The sequence below is a fragment of the Bidens hawaiensis genome, unplaced genomic scaffold (assembly GCF_021521415.1).
Source record: "Bidens hawaiensis isolate Kalapana, Puna unplaced genomic scaffold, B.hawaiensis_p1.1 tig00050649_1, whole genome shotgun sequence".
Classification (NCBI taxonomy): Eukaryota; Viridiplantae; Streptophyta; class Magnoliopsida; order Asterales; family Asteraceae; genus Bidens; species Bidens hawaiensis.
Genome location: NW_027506165.1, coordinates 82,113 through 100,430, shown reverse-complemented (window position 1 = coordinate 100,430; position 18,318 = coordinate 82,113). Strand labels below are relative to the sequence as shown.

General features: G+C 37.8%; 1 protein-coding gene and 1 pseudogene across 1 annotated transcript; both read left to right on the top strand.

The window, feature by feature from the left end:
* Nucleotides 1–1,878: 1,878 nt before the first annotated feature.
* Nucleotides 1,879–9,367, top strand: LOC143616938 (receptor-like protein 6; annotated as a pseudogene).
* Nucleotides 9,368–12,110: 2,743 nt separating this feature from the next.
* On the top strand, nt 12,111–15,328 carry LOC143616928 (receptor-like protein 7). Its single transcript, XM_077089624.1, has one exon. The coding sequence runs from the start codon at nt 12,150–12,152 to the stop codon at nt 15,261–15,263; it is 3,114 nt and encodes a 1,037-aa protein (XP_076945739.1). The 5' UTR covers nt 12,111–12,149; the 3' UTR covers nt 15,264–15,328.
* Nucleotides 15,329–18,318: the final 2,990 nt, after the last annotated feature.

Below are 18,318 nucleotides of genomic sequence, written 5' to 3'. Positions count from 1 at the left end.
TGTTCTGCTTCTGCAAACATCACTTTTTTCTTCTCCTTGTTGATGAATAGTTTCAGGCGAACCGGTTTGTTTCCCATCGTATCTAATCTAACTAAAAACATCAAAATATATATTATAACTTCTCTGGTCTGAAAACGTTGGATATTTAAAACAAACTTTTATCAAAAGTTGGCATAAAGAAAGATGATGCATCCAACTACTTATATATGTAGACTGTTGTCGTAGACGACACCAATACTTTCAAGTGAACCGGTTTGCTTCCCATCGTATCTGATCAAACTAACATCCACAAATATTATAACATATCCGGTTATGCTAGATTGTGGTTTGTAGAACACCTCTTGGCCCAATTCTGAATGTCTGATGCAAAATCTTTAATTTTAATTTTTCTTTGGATACATTTGTTGACTTAAGCTTTTCCAATGATTGAAAAGGCGGACAATTTAAATACTCTTTCTTCATTATTAACTTTAATTATTAATACTAAGGTTAGTTTTAGAAAATAATTATTTATGATGAGGCAATCAACATAAGAAAAATTAACATTATTATAGGATGTGTTGAACCAAACAATTGAAAAGCCAAAAAAAATATACAGGGCTATCCACACAACTCCACAAGTAGGGTTGTCTACGAGCCGAGCCGAACCAAGCGAAGGCTTGCTCGTTGCTTGGCTCGTTTACAACCGAACCGCACGGCTGAAATTCGAACCAAGCGAAAATCGAAACGAGCCAAAATTGAATCGAGCATTTTTCGATCGATCATCGAGCGATTTCGAGCATTATTTATTTCTTTTTCACTTTAAAATTTTTAATAAGAAATAAATTTGAAGGCCGTAAATAATATATTTTATAAATAAATTAGTATTTTTTACACAAATGTGTAATAGATTGTAAATTTTTATTAAAAATAAGTTCGAAGTAAAATATAATGATCATGTAGACAAACTTATAGTATTCTAAAAACTTAAAGCGAACAAATAAAACTATAAAATTGACGGAATATGAAAAATTTAAAGGGATAAAAATAATTGTAAGCTTATATTTATGTGTTTTGTCTCTATATATATATTTATATATTTGTTCATATATAATTATATATAAAACTATTCGAGCCGAGCCGAACCGAACCGAACTGAGCAGACCTTTGCTCGTTGCTTGACTCGTTTACAAACCAAACCGAGCAGAGTGGCTCGTTTTCAATCGTGCGAAAAAACGAGCGAGCATTTTCAGAGCGAGCGACGAACGGTTTGGACGGCCCTATCCACAACTACCATAAACATGCATTGGGCTTGTAGTGTAAATCAGTAAATGACATCAAATGGGCTAGCAAAATTGGGCCTGTTGTGGAGCCACTAACCAATAACATGTGGGATTGTGGGCAGAACTGGATCCGCTCCACTTACCAATTCTGGTATGAACACTTTTATTATCATAATTCTATAAGCTCATTACTAGGTAAGTTCTTGTGTTTCATGTCTGGACTTTTCAAAACAGACTGAAGTTAACATGTGGAAATTCAAAATACAACCACTCTACCAATGTACAAGCTAGGACTTTTCAATTGTGTTTTTTTCTTTTTTTCTTTCTTTTTTTTTTATTATTTTTTATTAGGTTGCTCATGGCACCCAGCTGGGATACTTCAAAGTAAACGCCAAAGTCAACTAGTGAGTCTACTCAGCCAAGCCCCCCAAGGTTGAATTATTAATTACACATTATAGAAAAAGAAAATACAATATATAGATATATATATATTTTTGAAAAAAATGAAAGATATAATATAATCAGCATTTGCTCAAGTAACTAAAAAGAAAGAAAAAGCGCTTTCTTTTTGCATTTTATAATAATAATCATTCTTGTATCTAAATTCTGGCTTATAATGGGAACCAGACTCTGCTTTCTGAGCTACTTGATGTACTTTTACCTCATATTTTTTGGGCTTGATACGATGCTGGTTTCGGCAAAGTGTCAAACCAACCAACACTCAGTTTTGATCCAATTAAAGAACACACTCCAGTTTAATTCTTCTCTTTCAACAAAACTTGTTACTTGGAACCCAAATATCACAGATTGTTGCACGTGGGGAGGTGTAACTTGCAGCATCAGCGGACAGGTTATCGGCCTAGACTTGAACAATGAAACGGTATCGGGTGGAATCAATGATTCTAGTGTTCTCTTCAATTTAGAAAATCTCGAAAGTTTGACTCTTGCTCAAAATAACTTCAATTTCTCACAGATTTCTTCGAGATTTGGGAGGTTTGCAAGTTTAAAGTATTTAAACTTGTCGAACTCATTGTTTTCAGTTCAGATTCCTAGAGAATTATCGCAGCTGACCAAGCTGGAAATTCTTGATCTTTCTTCGTTATATTCATTTGGAGCTCGTTCACTAAAACTTGAAAACCCGAATCTGGATACACTTGTTAAAAACTTCACAAGGTTAACAGGTCTTTATCTTGATAATGTGAATATATCATCACAAAGATTTACTTGGGACCAGAGTATATCTTCATCGTTACCGAATTTGGAGGTTTTAAGCTTGTCAAATTGTCAACTTTCGGGTCCTTTAGATGATTCTCTTCAGAATTTGCAGTCACTTTCAGTAATTCGTCTAACACTGAATAAACTCAATGCACAAGTTCCTGAGTTCTTTGCAAATTTCAAGACTTTGACAGTTTTGTTACTTGGTTCTTGTAATTTGCTCGGACCATTTCCAAGTAAGGTTCTTCAGTTGCAGAAATTAGAGATTCTTGATTTAGCTCAAAACATGAATCTTTCCGGTTCTTTACCAGATTTTCCTATAAATGGATCCCTTAAAAGTTTACAGCTTAGCCACACAGCTTTTTCTGGTGGGATACCGGAATCAATAGGAAATCTAAAGAACTATTAAGTATTTATCTTTCCAGTTGTAATTTCAGCGGGCCAATACCGAAATCTATACGAAATCTCACGCAGTTGGGGTACATAGATTTGTCAATTAACAATTTGATTGGGCAAATTCCATCTGTAGGGGTATGGTACTAAACCCGGTTTTACGATCCTAAATCTATTATGTTTGGCTTATTTTATTACATGGACTAATACAATGTTATTGGGCTGAGGGGGTTTTGTGGAGGTAACCCTAATTGGGCTAGGCCCATTAGGGTACCATGATGGTGGCCATGAGACTCTCTATATAAGGAGGTCTCCACCTCCTTATTAGTGGTCATGCTCAATAAGAGCCACCACCACTTTTTTGTGTCTGTGAACAAGAAATCCTCAGGATATCTTAGCAGTCACCTCCACTCCCCCGAAAACCATTGCAGGTCACAGGCGCAGCTGAAGAAGAAGATCAAGACGTGGTTCGTTCATCTCGAAATCCGTGGAAACATCGTCATGGATCATTAAATCCGTGGGACGGCAACGAACTGCCCTTCGATCTTCATCTCGGCTGTCGGATCTCTCCCAGGAAAAACCCAGATCTGGAAGTTTACAGAAAAAAGCTTCAAGGCTTGTTCTATTAAAGCTCAAAAAGATCCATAGATCTAAAAGAGGCTTCCAGATCTGTGCAAAAAGAAACGGCCTGATTCGAATGATCAGGTCTCCGGATCTGTGATGGTTTTAAATCTGCTCCGGGCTTCAAATCTGTCCAGATCCGATTTACAGATCTAGGTCTAGATTACAGACCTGGATTTTAGGTCTAAAGTTGCAGATCTGACTCTAAAATTGCAGATCCAGAAAGTACCAGACTTCCGCCGCCATGTACGCGCGCCCGCAGATTCTCACTCCACAGCCGTGCATGTGCCGCCGCGGAAACCACCATCTGGGCTTTGCGCAAGAGACCTCCGCCATGCACGCACACACGAGTCACCACTCCATCGCCGTGCATGTGCGCATCAGGCCTCGCGCCAAGCGCGCCCCAAACGCGCCAAACTTCAAGGTTGGGAATCCTCATAATATCCCATATGGCTACGCGCCAAGGATGGGAATCCTCATAATATCCCATATGGCTACGCGTCAAACTTCAAGGTTGGGAATCCTCATAATATCCCATATGGCTACGCGCCAAGGTTGGGAATCCTCATAATATCCCATATGGCTACGCGCCAAGGTTGGGAATCCTCATAATATCCCATATGGCTACGCGCCAAACTTCAAGGTTGGGAATCCTCATAATATCCCATATGGCTACGCGCCAAACTTAAGGGTTGGGAATCCTCATACCATATGCTCACGCATATTTCACATGCTTACGCATCACATGCTCACACATATCACTGTATACGCGCACGCGCATGCAGCATCTGCGCGTGGCGCATAACACAAAACCAAAGTCTACGCGCACGCGCAGGCAACATCTGCACGTGGTGCGGGACATAAAGTAGCCCGTAAGTCGCCTCACGCGCAGGCTTTACTATTCATACAGCTCATAAGACGCCTCGCGCGCAAGCTGTTAATATTCTTACAGCTCGTAAGTCGCCTCACGCGCAAGCTTCATTATTATTATAGCTCGTAAGTCGCTTCTCGCGCCAGCTTCATTATTATTACAGCTCGTAAGTCGCCTCGCGCGCAGGCTTCATTATTATTATAGCTCGTAAGTCGCCTCGCGCGCAAGCTTTTATTATTCACACAGCTCATAAGACGCCTCGCGCGCAGGCTGTTACTATTCTTATAGCTCGTAAGTCGCCTCACGCGCAAGCTTTTATTATTCACACAGCTCATAAGACGCCTCGCGCGCAGGCTGTTACTATTCTTATAGCTCGTAAGACGCCTCACGCGCAAGCTTTATCATTCACACAGCTCATAAGACGCCTCTCGCGCGCAAGCTTTATTATTCTTAGCTCGTAAGTCGCCTCTCGCGCGCAGGCTTTATTATTCTTAGCTCGTAAGACGCCTCACGCGCATGCTTTATTATGCTACAGCTCGTAAGACGCCCCTCGCGCGCAGGCTTTATTATTCTCAGCTCGTAAGTCGCCCCGCGCGCCAGCTCAATTATTATTCTCAAAGCTCATAAGACGCCTCTCGCGCGCATGCTTTAGTACTCTCACAGCTCGTAAGCCGCCTCACGCGCCAGCTCAATTATTTTTCTCAAAGCTCATAAGATGCCTCTCGCGCGCAAGCTTTATTATTCTTAGCTCGTAAGTCGCCTCTCGCGCGCAGGCTTTATTATTCTTAGCTCGTAAGACGCCTCACGCGCAGGCTTTATTATGCTACAGCTCGTAAGACGCTTCTCGCGCGCAGGCTTTATTATTCTCAGCTCGTAAGTCGCCTCGCGCGCCAGCTCAATTATTATTCTCAAAGCTCATAAGACGCCTCTCGCGCGCAAGCTTTAGTACTCTCACAGCTCGTAAGCCGCCTCACGCGTCAGCTCAATTATTTTTCTCAAAGCTCATAAGACGCCTCTCGCGCGCAAGCTTTATTATTCTTAGCTCGTAAGTCGCCTCTCGCGCGCAGGCTTTATTATTCTTAGCTCGTAAGACGCCTCACGCGCATGCTTTATTATGCTACAGCTCGTAAGACGCCCCTCGCGCGCAGGCTTTATTATTCTCAGCTCGTAAGTCGCCCCGCGCGCCAGCTCAATTTTTATTCTCAAAGCTCATAAGACGCCTCTCGCGCGCATGCTTTAGTACTCTCACAGCTCGTAAGCCGCCTCACGCGCCAGCTCAATTATTTTTCTCAAAGCTCATAAGACGCCTCTCGCGCGCAAGCTTTATTATTCTTAGCTCGTAAGTCGCCTCTCGCGCGCAGGCTTTATTATTCTTAGCTCGTAAGACGCCTCTCGCACAGGCTTTAATATGCTACAGCTCGTAAGACGCCCCTCGCGCGCAGGCTTTATTATTATCAGCTCGTAAGTCGCCTCGCGCGCCAGCTCAATTATTATTCTCAAAGCTCATAAGACGCCTCTCGCGCGCAAGCTTTAGTACTCTCACAGCTCGTAAGCCGCCTCACGCGCCAGCTCAATTATTTTTCTCAAAGCTCATAAGACGCCTCTCGCGCGCAAGCTTTATTATTCTTAGCTCGTAAGTCGCCTCTCGCGCGCAGGCTTTATTATTCTTAGCTTGTAAGACGCCTCACGCGCAGGCTTTATTATGCTACAGCTCGTAAGACGCCCCTCGCGCGCAGGCTTTATTATTCTCAGCTCGTAAGTCGCCCCGCGCGCCAGCTCAATTATTATTCTCAAAGCTCATATGACGCCTCTCGCGCGCAAGCTTTAGTACTCTCACAGCTCGTAAGCCGCCTCACGCGCCAGCTCAATTATTTTTCTCAAAGCTCATAAGACGCCTCTCGCGCGCAAGCTTTATTATTCTTAGCTCGTAAGTCGCCTCTCGCGCGCAGGCTTTATTATTCTTAGCTCGTAAGACGCCTCACGCGCAGGCTTTATTATGCTACAGCTCGTAAGACGCCTCTCGAGCGCAGGCTTTATTATTCTCAGCTCGTAAGTCGCCCCGCGCGCCAGCTTAATTATTATTCTCAAAGCTCATAAGACGCCTCTCACGCGCAGGCTTTACTATTCTCATAGCTCGTAAGGCGCCTCACGCGCAGGCTATATCATTCTCAGCTCGTAAGTCGCCTCTCGCGCGCAGGCATTATTATTCTTAGCTCGTAAGTCGCCTCTCGCGCGCAGGCATTATTATTCTCATAGCTCGCAAGTCGCCTCACGCGCAAGCTTCATTATTATTACAGCTCGTAAGCCGCAACTCGCGCAGGCTCTATTATTATAGCTCGTAAGCCGCCTCACGCGCAGGCTTCATTATTTTTACAGCTCGTCACCATCATGAAGAAAATCTCCCAAAACTCAAAGACAATAAAGACAAGGCCAAAGAAAAGGGAAAAAACCGCCTCATAGCCTAACACACCTCATAAAGTCCAGCGCTCCACCTAGACGCTTGCGCGTCCAGGAGCAACACTGGACTTGGGGGGGCTTGTAGGGGTATGGTACTAAACCCGGTTTTACGATCCTAAATCTATTATGTTTGGCTTATTTTATTACATGGACTAATACAATGTTATTGGGCTGAGGGGGTTTTGTGGAGGTAACCCTAATTGGGCTAGGCCCATTAGGGTACCATGATGGTGGCCATGAGACTCTCTATATAAGGAGGTCTCCACCTCCTTATTAGTGGTCATGCTCAATAAGAGCCACCACCACTTTTTTGTGTCTGTGAACAAGAAATCCTCAGGATATCTTAGCAGTCACCTCCACTCCCCCGAAAACCATTGCAGGTCACAGGCGCAGCTGAAGAAGAAGATCAAGACGTGGTTCGTTCATCTCGAAATCCGTGGAAACATCGTCATGGATCAGGTTAGATTCATCTCGTGCTTCGACACCATCATTTCAAATGTGCAAGAATCTTACCCATGTTTATTTGTCGCGTAACAGTTTATCGGGTATGATTCCTTCTGATCACTTTCAAGATCTTGAAAATTTTCTTTTGGTTGATCTAAGTTTTAATAGATTTAATGGAAGTATACCTTCATCTTTGTTCTCTTTGAAAAAGCTACAACAAATACAGCTTTCCAATAATAACTTTGATGGCTTAGTTCCAAATTTCACTAATGCATCATTGTCTTCGTTGGATACGCTTGATTTGAGTAGTAACATGTTGGAAGGAGAAATTCCAAAATCTATCTTTCAACTTCGAAAGCTTAGCACCTTGATATTATCATCAAATAACCTGAACGTGACCTTAAGAACCGTGGATTTTGAAGATCGTCTAAGTAACCTTACAACTCTTGATCTTTCTTTTAATAACTTGTCGATCATAACAACCAACAACATCACTCTAGTAAATCATCTTCCGAAATTTACTACCTTAAAGTTCGCTTCTTGCAATCTTGTAAGGTTTCCCAATCTAAGAAACCAATCAAGATTGATAAATCTAGATCTTTCCAACAACAAAATTGAAGGAAAAATACCAACATGGATATGGGAGGTTGGGAATGGAAGTCTTGTATACATGAATCTTTCTCGTAACCTGTTAACCGGCCTCGAAGAGCCTTATATTATACCTGATCTTTATGTGCTCGATTTACATTCCAATCGTCTCAGTGGGGCGATTCCGATTCCGCCACAAACCGCCACGGTCATCGACTATTCAAACAATCTTTTCAACTCATCACTCCCGGAAAGCATTGGGAGAAACCTCAGCATTGCATATTTCTTTTCAGTTTCTAACAATGCACTCAGTGGAGTGATCCCACAAACCATATGCAATGCTACCTACCTAAAAGCTCTTGATATGTCAAACAATCAGTTGAGAGGAAGCATACCGAATTGTTTGATGGAAATAGGTGGCAGTCTTGGTGTACTAAACTTGGCAAACAACAGTCTCAGTGGTCGAATCGAGGGGACATTTCCTAGCATCTGCGGGTTGAACACACTAGATCTGCATGATAATCATCTAGAAGGGAAGATTCCCGAATCTATAGTCAATTGCACGATGTTAGAAGTGTTAAACCTAGGAAAAAACAACATAAGCGATACGTATCCATGTTTTTTGGGTAAAAACGCCAACTTGCGTGTTCTTGTGTTGCGATCCAACAGGCTACATGGATCAGTAGTTTGTGATCAATCCCAGCATGATAATTGGTCAAAGCTTCAGATTGTTGACATAGCTTCCAACTATTTAATCGGTGAAATCCCTGAAAACTGGTTTTGGCAGTGGGGAGCTATGATGAATATTCATGATATTGAAGATCCACCAAGAAAGAAGCACATCAGCTTCAGTGTATTACAACTTAGTGATTACAAATATCAAGATACAGTTACAGTGACAGCCAAAGGTCTCGAGTTGGAGTTGGTCAAGATCTTGGCAATATTCACGTCCATTGATATCTCAAATAATAAATTTTCAGGAGAAATACCACGCACAGTTGGGCGACTCAAAGCACTATATGTTCTAAATGTATCTCATAATGCATTCACAGGCTCTATCCCGCCATCTTTGGGAAACTTGAGTGAGCTGGAATCATTAGACATGTCTTCAAACAAATTAACCGGAGAGATCCCACATGAACTTGCACGCCTTCCATTTCTTTCTACCTTTAATTTGTCATACAATCAGTTGAAAGGAAGAATCCCAACAGGTAACCAACTTCAGACTTTTGATAACGACTCCTACTTTGGAAACAATGAATTGTGTGGGTTTCCTGTGAGTGAAGGTTGCGCTCCTTCAATTGTAACCGTACCAAACTATGCACTGAATTCCCAAGAATCTGATAATATAATTGAGTGGCAATCCGTATTCTATGGATTGGGATTTGGGGTAGTTACGTCAGTCTTGTTTTTTGTGTGGAAGGGATATCCGTCTCGTAAAAGTAGACATACAAACAGATCAAGATGATTATACATATTGTGTGTTAAGATTTGTACAATGAAGATGGTGCCGTAAGTCTATTTTGTGAGTTAAGGTTATCCATGGTGTAAAAAGCACTTGCTTTGTAAAATAACTCAGGTGTGTGTGTATGTAAACTATGTGTAAGAAGCTTTATTATGATAAATGATAATGAATACCAAGAGTGGCCTCCTATTATAGGAGCCTAACTAACTATGTGTGCTAACACTTTCTATAATCTGTTATCAATAAATTATACAAACTTCACAACTATGTTGGAATTAACAATTGCAAAATATGCTATAACCCATCTGTTAATTTTTTTAAAAAACATTAATCTTTCGATCAGCTAAATTTCAGTTTACCATATGTTGGGGAAAATGAAAACCTAGTCACAAAAGTAAACAAATAATGCGGAATTTATTTTCTTTTGACGAAACTTTTTCCCCGACCTGAATGAACGCTATGAGAGGTGTCATCAAACGAGAGAATAAATAAATTTGATCTTCCAAACGTCTCTTATCTTCACAAAACAAAAACTTGGAGCACTAAAAGACCTCCTCTTCGTTCGTCTCTATGTATTTATCGGGCAAAGAGGATTCCCCAACATTCCTTGTGTGCGTTGAGTTTATATATGCGCATGAGTGCATCACAACCCTTTAATTTCCTCTTGAGACTTGGAGCCCATGAGAATTAATTTTGGTCATGGGGCCTAAAACCAAAAATCAAATATATGGTTTTGTGTGTATACGGTGAAGAATCAAAAACATATAATTTTTTATTTTTTAATTATTAAATAAAAATGATAGTAATAAACCCATCATGGGCAAAAAATAACCCAACAAATCTCCTTTTTTTGTCTATGAGAAAGAACTCACCGCCCCGGTGAGCGAGCAACATATCTCCCGTTTCTCCCTTGACAAAGTTTTAGTTAACATAGTGGAACAATTTTCATTAGTATGAACATTATCAAGTTCAAATAACTTGTCTTTAATAGCATCTCTAATCCTATGATACATCATATCAATATGTTTTGTTCTCTAATTATGCATAATGATGCATACTTAGCAAAGTGAATGACACTTTCATTATCACAAGAACTACATAGCTCAACCACAATAATAATTTGCATGCTTATGTTACTACCATATGCTCTATCTTGATAGTAGACAAAGCAACACACTTTTGCGCTTTTGACTGCATGACACAACTCCTATTGCAAATAACATTAAAGCCTTTAAACACCGGGGGTACCTAAGGGATGGTTTGGGGAGGTCTTGACCATCATTATGCCATTCAAAAAAGCTAAATAACCTAGATAGCTATAGCTATGGTAAGTAATGCATGATCTACGTAGAGCATGAGGTTAGTATTATATAATTTATTTGATTATTGAAATTAAAGTTCAAAGATTTGATTAAGGCTTGTTGAATTAAACTAAGATAAACTAACTTGCGAAGAAATTAAGAAGCATGAAACAAACAAAGAACCACAGAGAGTTGAAATGGTTCTCAATATGAGAAGCGTGCAATCACTTCTAATTTAGATACGGATGATTTAACTATACTAACTGATTTAACTAATTTAAGGGAAGGATTTTGGGGGTGTTTGAGATTGCTTATTTTCCCCAACTTATAATTTATTAACTTTTTGAAAAGTAATAAGATGTTTGGGATTGTTTTTTATATTGAAGGAAAAAGTTAATAAGTTAAAATGTTGTAACTTGTTAACTTATTAAACATTTATTAGGAATTTTCATAAGAAATACCAAACACCCCCCTATATATGTAAACTCGTACAACTTGTGTTTTCCCTAATTACGCTAACTATGTTGGAGTTAACATTTGTGTCAACTAACATATTCAAACAATAATCACAAAGATAAATACAAATCAAATTATCACATTTAAGTGTAGAATACAAATAACATAGATAAAAGTTGCCGTAATCATTGATAGATCACAAACAAACAAACCATTCAACCATTAGAAAACAATAACAATAATAATAATAATAATTATTATTATAATTATTATTATTATATAAATACGTAGACTAAACAGTTTGGAGAAGCAGTTAGTTTCGTTGTATGCTAAAAGCCAAGGACTTCAAAGTAAACGTCAAAGTCAATTGTTTATATTATTCAAGATTACTACGTTACATTTATAATATTGTATTTTCTTCATATAATAGATAAAAATGTTGTTCATTAAAACAAGTTGGAATTTGTTCATTAGTTTTTAGGAAGAAAAAAATGTTGCACCAACTAAAAGGATCTATATAAAACACTTTTATCTGGAATATTTAAGCTGTATGTACTAGACAGTAACAATGGGGACATGAAATATTAAGATGAAAACTTTGAAACTTTGCTAAAAAAACATCAACTTAGGTACATATATGATGACCTCTTTGAAGTCAAATTCGATGTGAATAGGAAGTTCGATCCCAAAGAAAGGTTACCCCAAGTTTGGGTCAATCGTCAATGCCTGTGTGACAGAGACGTTTTCCACAAACGCAAACTGTATAGAATACTACGATAGTGTAATTGACGGAATATAACGCCTTGTTATTAAGGAAGAAAATAGTCTTCATCTCGCGTATAGTAAGGGACGCTGGTCTGTCCCGCTAAACCAACTGTTTAGTTCATCATTTTACGAAACCATAGAATATGTCAATTTCAATGTAGTCAATGAAGAACTAATGTCCATAAAAAATAAGGATACTAATTTTTAAACTTCTGTCTTCACTCTCTATATATGTTCAATCCCATAAGTTTTTATTTCATTTCTTGTTTGGTTTATAACTAAAATAAGGGTGTCCTAAATACTAGTTTTCCATGAAAATCCACCTTTGTTTTCACATTTTCTGCATATCCTTTTGCCTAATCTTGTTAAATGTTTCGGGTCAATGTCAAAACGACCAGCAATTGATATTGATTCACTTGAAGAACAATCTCAACTTCAGTTCTTCATCTTCAACAAAACTGGTTTCGTGGAACCCAAATGCCACGGATTGTTGCAAGTGGGCTGGTGTCAGTTGCAGTGAAACCGGTCAAGTTATTGGTCTAGATTTAAGCAACGAAACAATTTTCGTTGGAATTGATGATTCGAGTGTTCTTTTTAATCTAAAGAATCTTGAAAGCCTCAATCTTGCTGCAAATAACTTCAATTTCTCACACATTCCTTCAAGATTTGGCAGTTTTGCAAGTTTAAAGTATTTAAACTTGTCGAATTCATTTTTTTTGGGTCAGATTCCTGAAGAGTTATCGCAGCTGACTAGGCTAGAGACTCTTGATCTTTCTTCATTATTCTCATTCGGAACTCGTTCGCTAAGACTTGAAACCCCGAATATTGCCACACTTGTTCAAAACTTCACAAAGTTAACAAGTCTTTATCTTGATAATGTGAATATATCATCACAAAAATCAGATTGGGGTCAGTGTTTATCTTCATCTTTACCTAATTTGGAGGTTTTAAGCTTGTCAAATTGTCAACTTTCAAGTCCTTTAGATGATTCCCTTCAGAAATTACCGTCACTTTCTGTAATTCATCTAGCTCTAAACAACCTAAGTGCACCGGTTCCTGAGTTCTTTGCAAATTTCAAGAATCTGACAGTGTTGAAGCTCGGTTCTTGTAACTTGCAAGGAACATTTCCCAGTAAGGTCCTTCAGTTGCAGAAGTTACGGATTCTTGATTTAGCTCTTAACGAGAACCTTTATGGTTCTTTACCTGATTTTCCTATCAATGGATCACTTCAAAGTTTAGTAGTCTACGAAACAAAATTTTCGGGCGGGATACCGGAATCCATAGGAAATCTAAAGAACTTATTAAGAATTGATCTCTACAACAGTAATTTTGGTGGACAAATACCGGAATCTATACAAAATCTCACCCAACTGGAGTACATAGATTTATCATCAAACAACTTTATTGGGCAAATACCATCATTTCAAATGTGCAAGAATCTTACTTATGTTGATTTGTCACGTAACAGTTTATCGGGTATGATTCCTTCTGCTCACTTTCAAGATCTTGAAAATCTTGTCTTGGTTGATTTAAGATTCAATGGTTTTAATGGAAGTATGCCTTCATCTTTATTCTCTTTGCAAAACCTGCAACAAATATGGCTTTCAAATAATAAATTCGATGGTTTACTTGCTAATTTTACTAATCCATTGTTATCTTCGTTGGATACACTTGATTTGGGGAATAACAAATTAGAAGGAGAGATTCCAAGATCTATCTTTGAACTTGGAAAGCTTAGCATCTTGTTATTACCATCAAATAAGCTCAGTGAGACGATAAGAAGCGTAGACTTTCAAGATCATTTGAGCAATCTAACGACTCTTGATCTTTCGTTTAATAACTTGTCGGTCATAATGGACGATAACATCACTCTCGTGAATCATCTTCCAAAATTTTCAACCTTGAAGTTGGCTTCTTGCAATCTTTTAAAGTTTCCTAATCTAAGAAACCAACCGTTCTTGACCTCTCTTGACCTTTCCAACAATAAAATTGAAGGAAAAGTACCATCATGGATATGGGAAATTGGGAATTGGTATGGGTATATTTCATATATGAATATTTCTCATAACCGGTTAACCGGCCTTGAAGAGCCTCATAGTTTTCCGGATATTTACGTACTTGACTTGCATTCCAATCTTCTCAGTGGGGTGATTCCAGTTCTGCCACAAGCCGCCACATTCATCAACTATTCAAACAACCTTTTTACTTCATCACTCCAAGAAAGCGTTTGGAGAGATCTCAAGTATGCATATTTCTTTTTGGTTTCTAACAATGCGCTCACTGGTGTGATCCCGCAAAGCATATGCAACGCTACCTACCTAAAGGTTCTTGATATGTCAAACAATCAGTTAAACGGTAGCATACCGAATTGTTTGATCGAATTAGGTAGCAGTCTTGGTGTACTAAACTTGGCAAACAATAGTCTCAGTGGACGAATCGAGGGGACATTTCCTAGCAGTTGCGGGTTGAACACTCTAGATCTGCATGAAAATCATCTAGAAGGAAAGATTCCCGAATCTTTAGTCAATTGCACAATGTTGGAAGTGTTAAACCTAGGAAAAAACAAGATAAACGACACATATCCATGTTATTTGAGTAAACTCACCAACTTGCGTGTTCTTGTTTTGCGATCCAACTTGTTACACGGATCAGTGATTTGTGGTCAAACCCAACGTAATTATTGGCCAAAGCTTCAGATTGTAGACATAGCTTCCAACTATTTAATCGGTGAAATCCCTGAAAACTGGTTCTGGCAGTGGGGTGCTATGATGAATCATGATATTGAAGATCCACCAAGAATGAAGCACCTGAGCTTCAGTGTATTACAACTTAGTGATTACAACTATCAAGACACTGTTACCGTCACAGCCAAAGGACTTGAGTTGGAGTTGGTTAAAATCTTGACAATTTTCACATCCATTGATGTCTCAAATAATCAATTTTCAGGGGAAATACCACGCACAATTGGGCGACTCAAAGAACTGTATGTTCTGAATGTATCTCATAATGCGCTCACAGGCTCTATCCCGCCATCTCTGGGAGATTTGAATGAGCTGGAATCGTTAGACATGTCTTCAAACAAATTAACGGGAGAGATCCCACGTGCACTTGCACACCTTCCATTTCTGTCGACTTTTGATTTGTCTTACAATCGATTGAAAGGAAGAATCCCAACAGGCGACCAATTTCAGACTTTTGACAATTTTTCCTATTTAGGCAACAAATGGTTGTGCGGGTTCCCTTTGAGCAGAGCTTGCACTAGTCCAAATGTGACCATTCCAAACTACGCATCGAATTCCCAAGAATCTGATAATAAAATTGATTGGCAAATCGTATTCTATGGATTGGGATTTGGGGCAGCCATATCAGTCTTGTTTTCCGTATGGAAGGGACATTCGTCCGGGATATTTTCCTGGTACAAGTAAACAAGCAAGCTAGATGACTACATTGGTACTTGTTATCCATTTCTAGGTAATTAAAACTGGTTTCATATGTAAAAAAACATTGTGTATTATAAAAAGTTTGACATGTAAAAAGATGGATACTTACAAAGACTTTTTATTAATCCATCTATGTAAACAAGCTTGTTTTACATGTGAAACAACAATTTGTATTATAAAAAAGTGGAATTTGTGATATAAAAAACAATAGTTACAAAAAAATTCATTAATATTTCTAAAAGAACCACAGTTATTTCACATATAAAATAATATTTTGTATTATAAAAAAGTGGGATTTATAAGTTAACAAAAAGTACAAGACTTTTTGTTAATACTGCTAAGTGAACCCGAGTTGTTACATGTGAAAAGATACGTGAATCAAACTCGTAAAGTAATTTGTGTCAAACCTTTAAGATAAATTGATAAAACTTACCTTTAAGATATGCTTGCATATTGGGTTTGTTAAAGAAAAATTGGCTAACAAAGTTCAGGATGAAATTAAGGACTTGTCTGTGAGAAAGTAATCCTATAATAAGAAAATAGAAACAGGTACAAGTATGATACTCACACATGGAATCCTGATTCGGATTATTAGCTTAGTCAATGAATGCATAATAAGGACAAACCCTGACATGCATGCAGCATGGCTTAATTATTTGATCTTAATAATAATACTAAGCAGGTAAACTTCTTAATCTTGTCACTGTGAGAGTTGACTCTGCTGACATCATCATCGTATCTAACTAATTCTCATTTGAATTCATTTATCCATTTGAAAGTATAACTAATTCTCTTAGGCTGCTGCCTAACTAACAGGCCCAAATAAGTCCAGCAGCCAATTCTTGTTTTGTATAGCCTAGTCCAAGAACTCCAATTTAGCCCAAGCTTACCAGCACATCACTTTAATTTGATTAATATCCAATTTATTGTATCCTCCATAATTAAAATGAGAGAACTTACTATCAATTTCATGGAAAGATTGGTGTATGTTTAATTTAGTGTAATTATGTTGCAACCGTAGTTTATTCTGCTTTGGCATGTTTTCCCGGGTGATTTTATAAAGTTTGCCTTCCAAAAAAAATAATAATAAAAGATAAAACAAACAAATCTTCTTAGAGCACACGGAATGGGAGCCGAGAAAAACCAAAGGCCGGCATACACCACGTAATCTCCCGGTTGAGTTTTTAATTACTTTGGCTTGGAAACAATTGGGAAAGGGTGGGATGACATCATGATATATATTTGAAAAAATGAGAAAAATAACTGGGAAAACGTGAAAGAAGTTGATGTGGCATGCGGGAAATAGAAGGACTCCCTCTCCTTTTAGGCGACCTTCAACAATTTTGCAATTAGTTTCATATAAGTGTTCAAAAATAAAAGTAAACTTACCTTCATTAGTAAACTTACCTTCATTTTCGATATTTTTGGATATAGTAAGTATTTTGTTTGTGCTATTGTAAAATATCAACTTGTCGTACGTATAACGTTTTGCTTCGTTTTTAAGATACTTTTCTTGTTTCATTATCACATTATAAGAGTTAACACCATCATCTATCACGAAATTCGCAGTAATTCCTCTGTCATCTCGTAAAAAAATGTTCAATATATCGGAAGACAATTTACATCCAAGTGAGATCACAATGAAGCAAATTTAAACAGTCTGGTGATGCAAAACCGTACATGCGTCCAGGTAAAAAAAAAAGTAAAATAAATGTTAATATTCAAAAAGATATACGAAATTGCAATAAGTATTTGGTGTAATTGTATATCCATTGTAATGACCTAGCTAACAACCAAAATATTGATGTTCAAGTCTTAATACAAACACACATAAAAATTGTATTAATATGTTATACCTGTCTTTATCGTTAGATATAAATAATTAAACGGCTCTATAAAGTATCCTATGTTTTAAATTTGGAACACCGTGTGGGTCCATGTTTCACGATATACTTATAATGAGGCCCAAAGTGAGTTTGCATGAATTACATGTGTGGTACATATACTTTTATGGCTATATTGAAAAGGTTGGTTTGTGCTTTTATATAAACTACTTCACACTAGTTTGGCTGCTACTCACTCACTTTCATGCTTTTGTTTATTGCGTTTTTACCAAAGTTGTAAATCAGGGGAGTGCATAAGTCAGTTTTAAACTCTAATTAAACTGTAACTGATTGTATTGGACTTTTGATAGTTCGGTTGACATCGGGGTTGGCCTGGGAAAGGCAGGATGGGTGACGGTCGCAAGCTCAATCATCAAGGAAGGCTCGTAATTTTAAAAAATTTATATATATTAAAAAAAATCTGTATATTTAAAGGAATAACCAATAATCACGTATTCGATCCTGGTTCATTAGTTTAAGCCCCAATAGCACGTTTTAAAAAAATGACTTTTATGGTAAAACTCTAGTCAGAATTCTTAACGATATTCAATTTTTATATATGAATATTAAGTATATTTTACTTAGGTCCAATTTTTTTACTCAGCAAAAAGCTTTGTAACAATTCTTGTTGACATCTTTGGTTGACATGCTAATCTATTTCTTTTCACAAGTTAATGTGGAAGTAATTGCAATTTTTGTTGAAGTAATTTAAGCTGATACAGTTTGATTTAGTACAAATTACGCTGCGTAGGATACAAGTCATGATGAGTTTATCAGTTTATGGCTTCACAAATCTAACGATTTAAATATGTTTTGTGATAATAATTAAAACAAGTTGGATGTAACCATTCCCACTGATGTATCCATCCAAGTCGTCGGGTGACTTAATCATTAGTCAACTACTATAAACAAAAAAAAAATCGAAGAGGATATTGTTTTGGATTTTGATTCCTTTTTTAAACAATAGTTTTTTTATATTTAATATTTCAAGGTGATAGTTTTAAATTTTAACCTTTTAACTAACTAAAATAGGTTAGAGTGTTCTTCAATAGACTTCCGCGACCCCATCTAAAAGGTATACGGTGTCCTTTTGAGATACAAGCGATTATAGGGACTCAAATTTCGACCAAATCCCTATTAGAGAATATAATAGAATA

Excerpts from the sequence above, each read along its gene's own strand:
- LOC143616928 (XM_077089624.1), top strand. The coding sequence starts at position 12,150 with ATGAAAATCCACCTTTGTTTTCACATTTTCTGCATATCCTTTTGCCTA.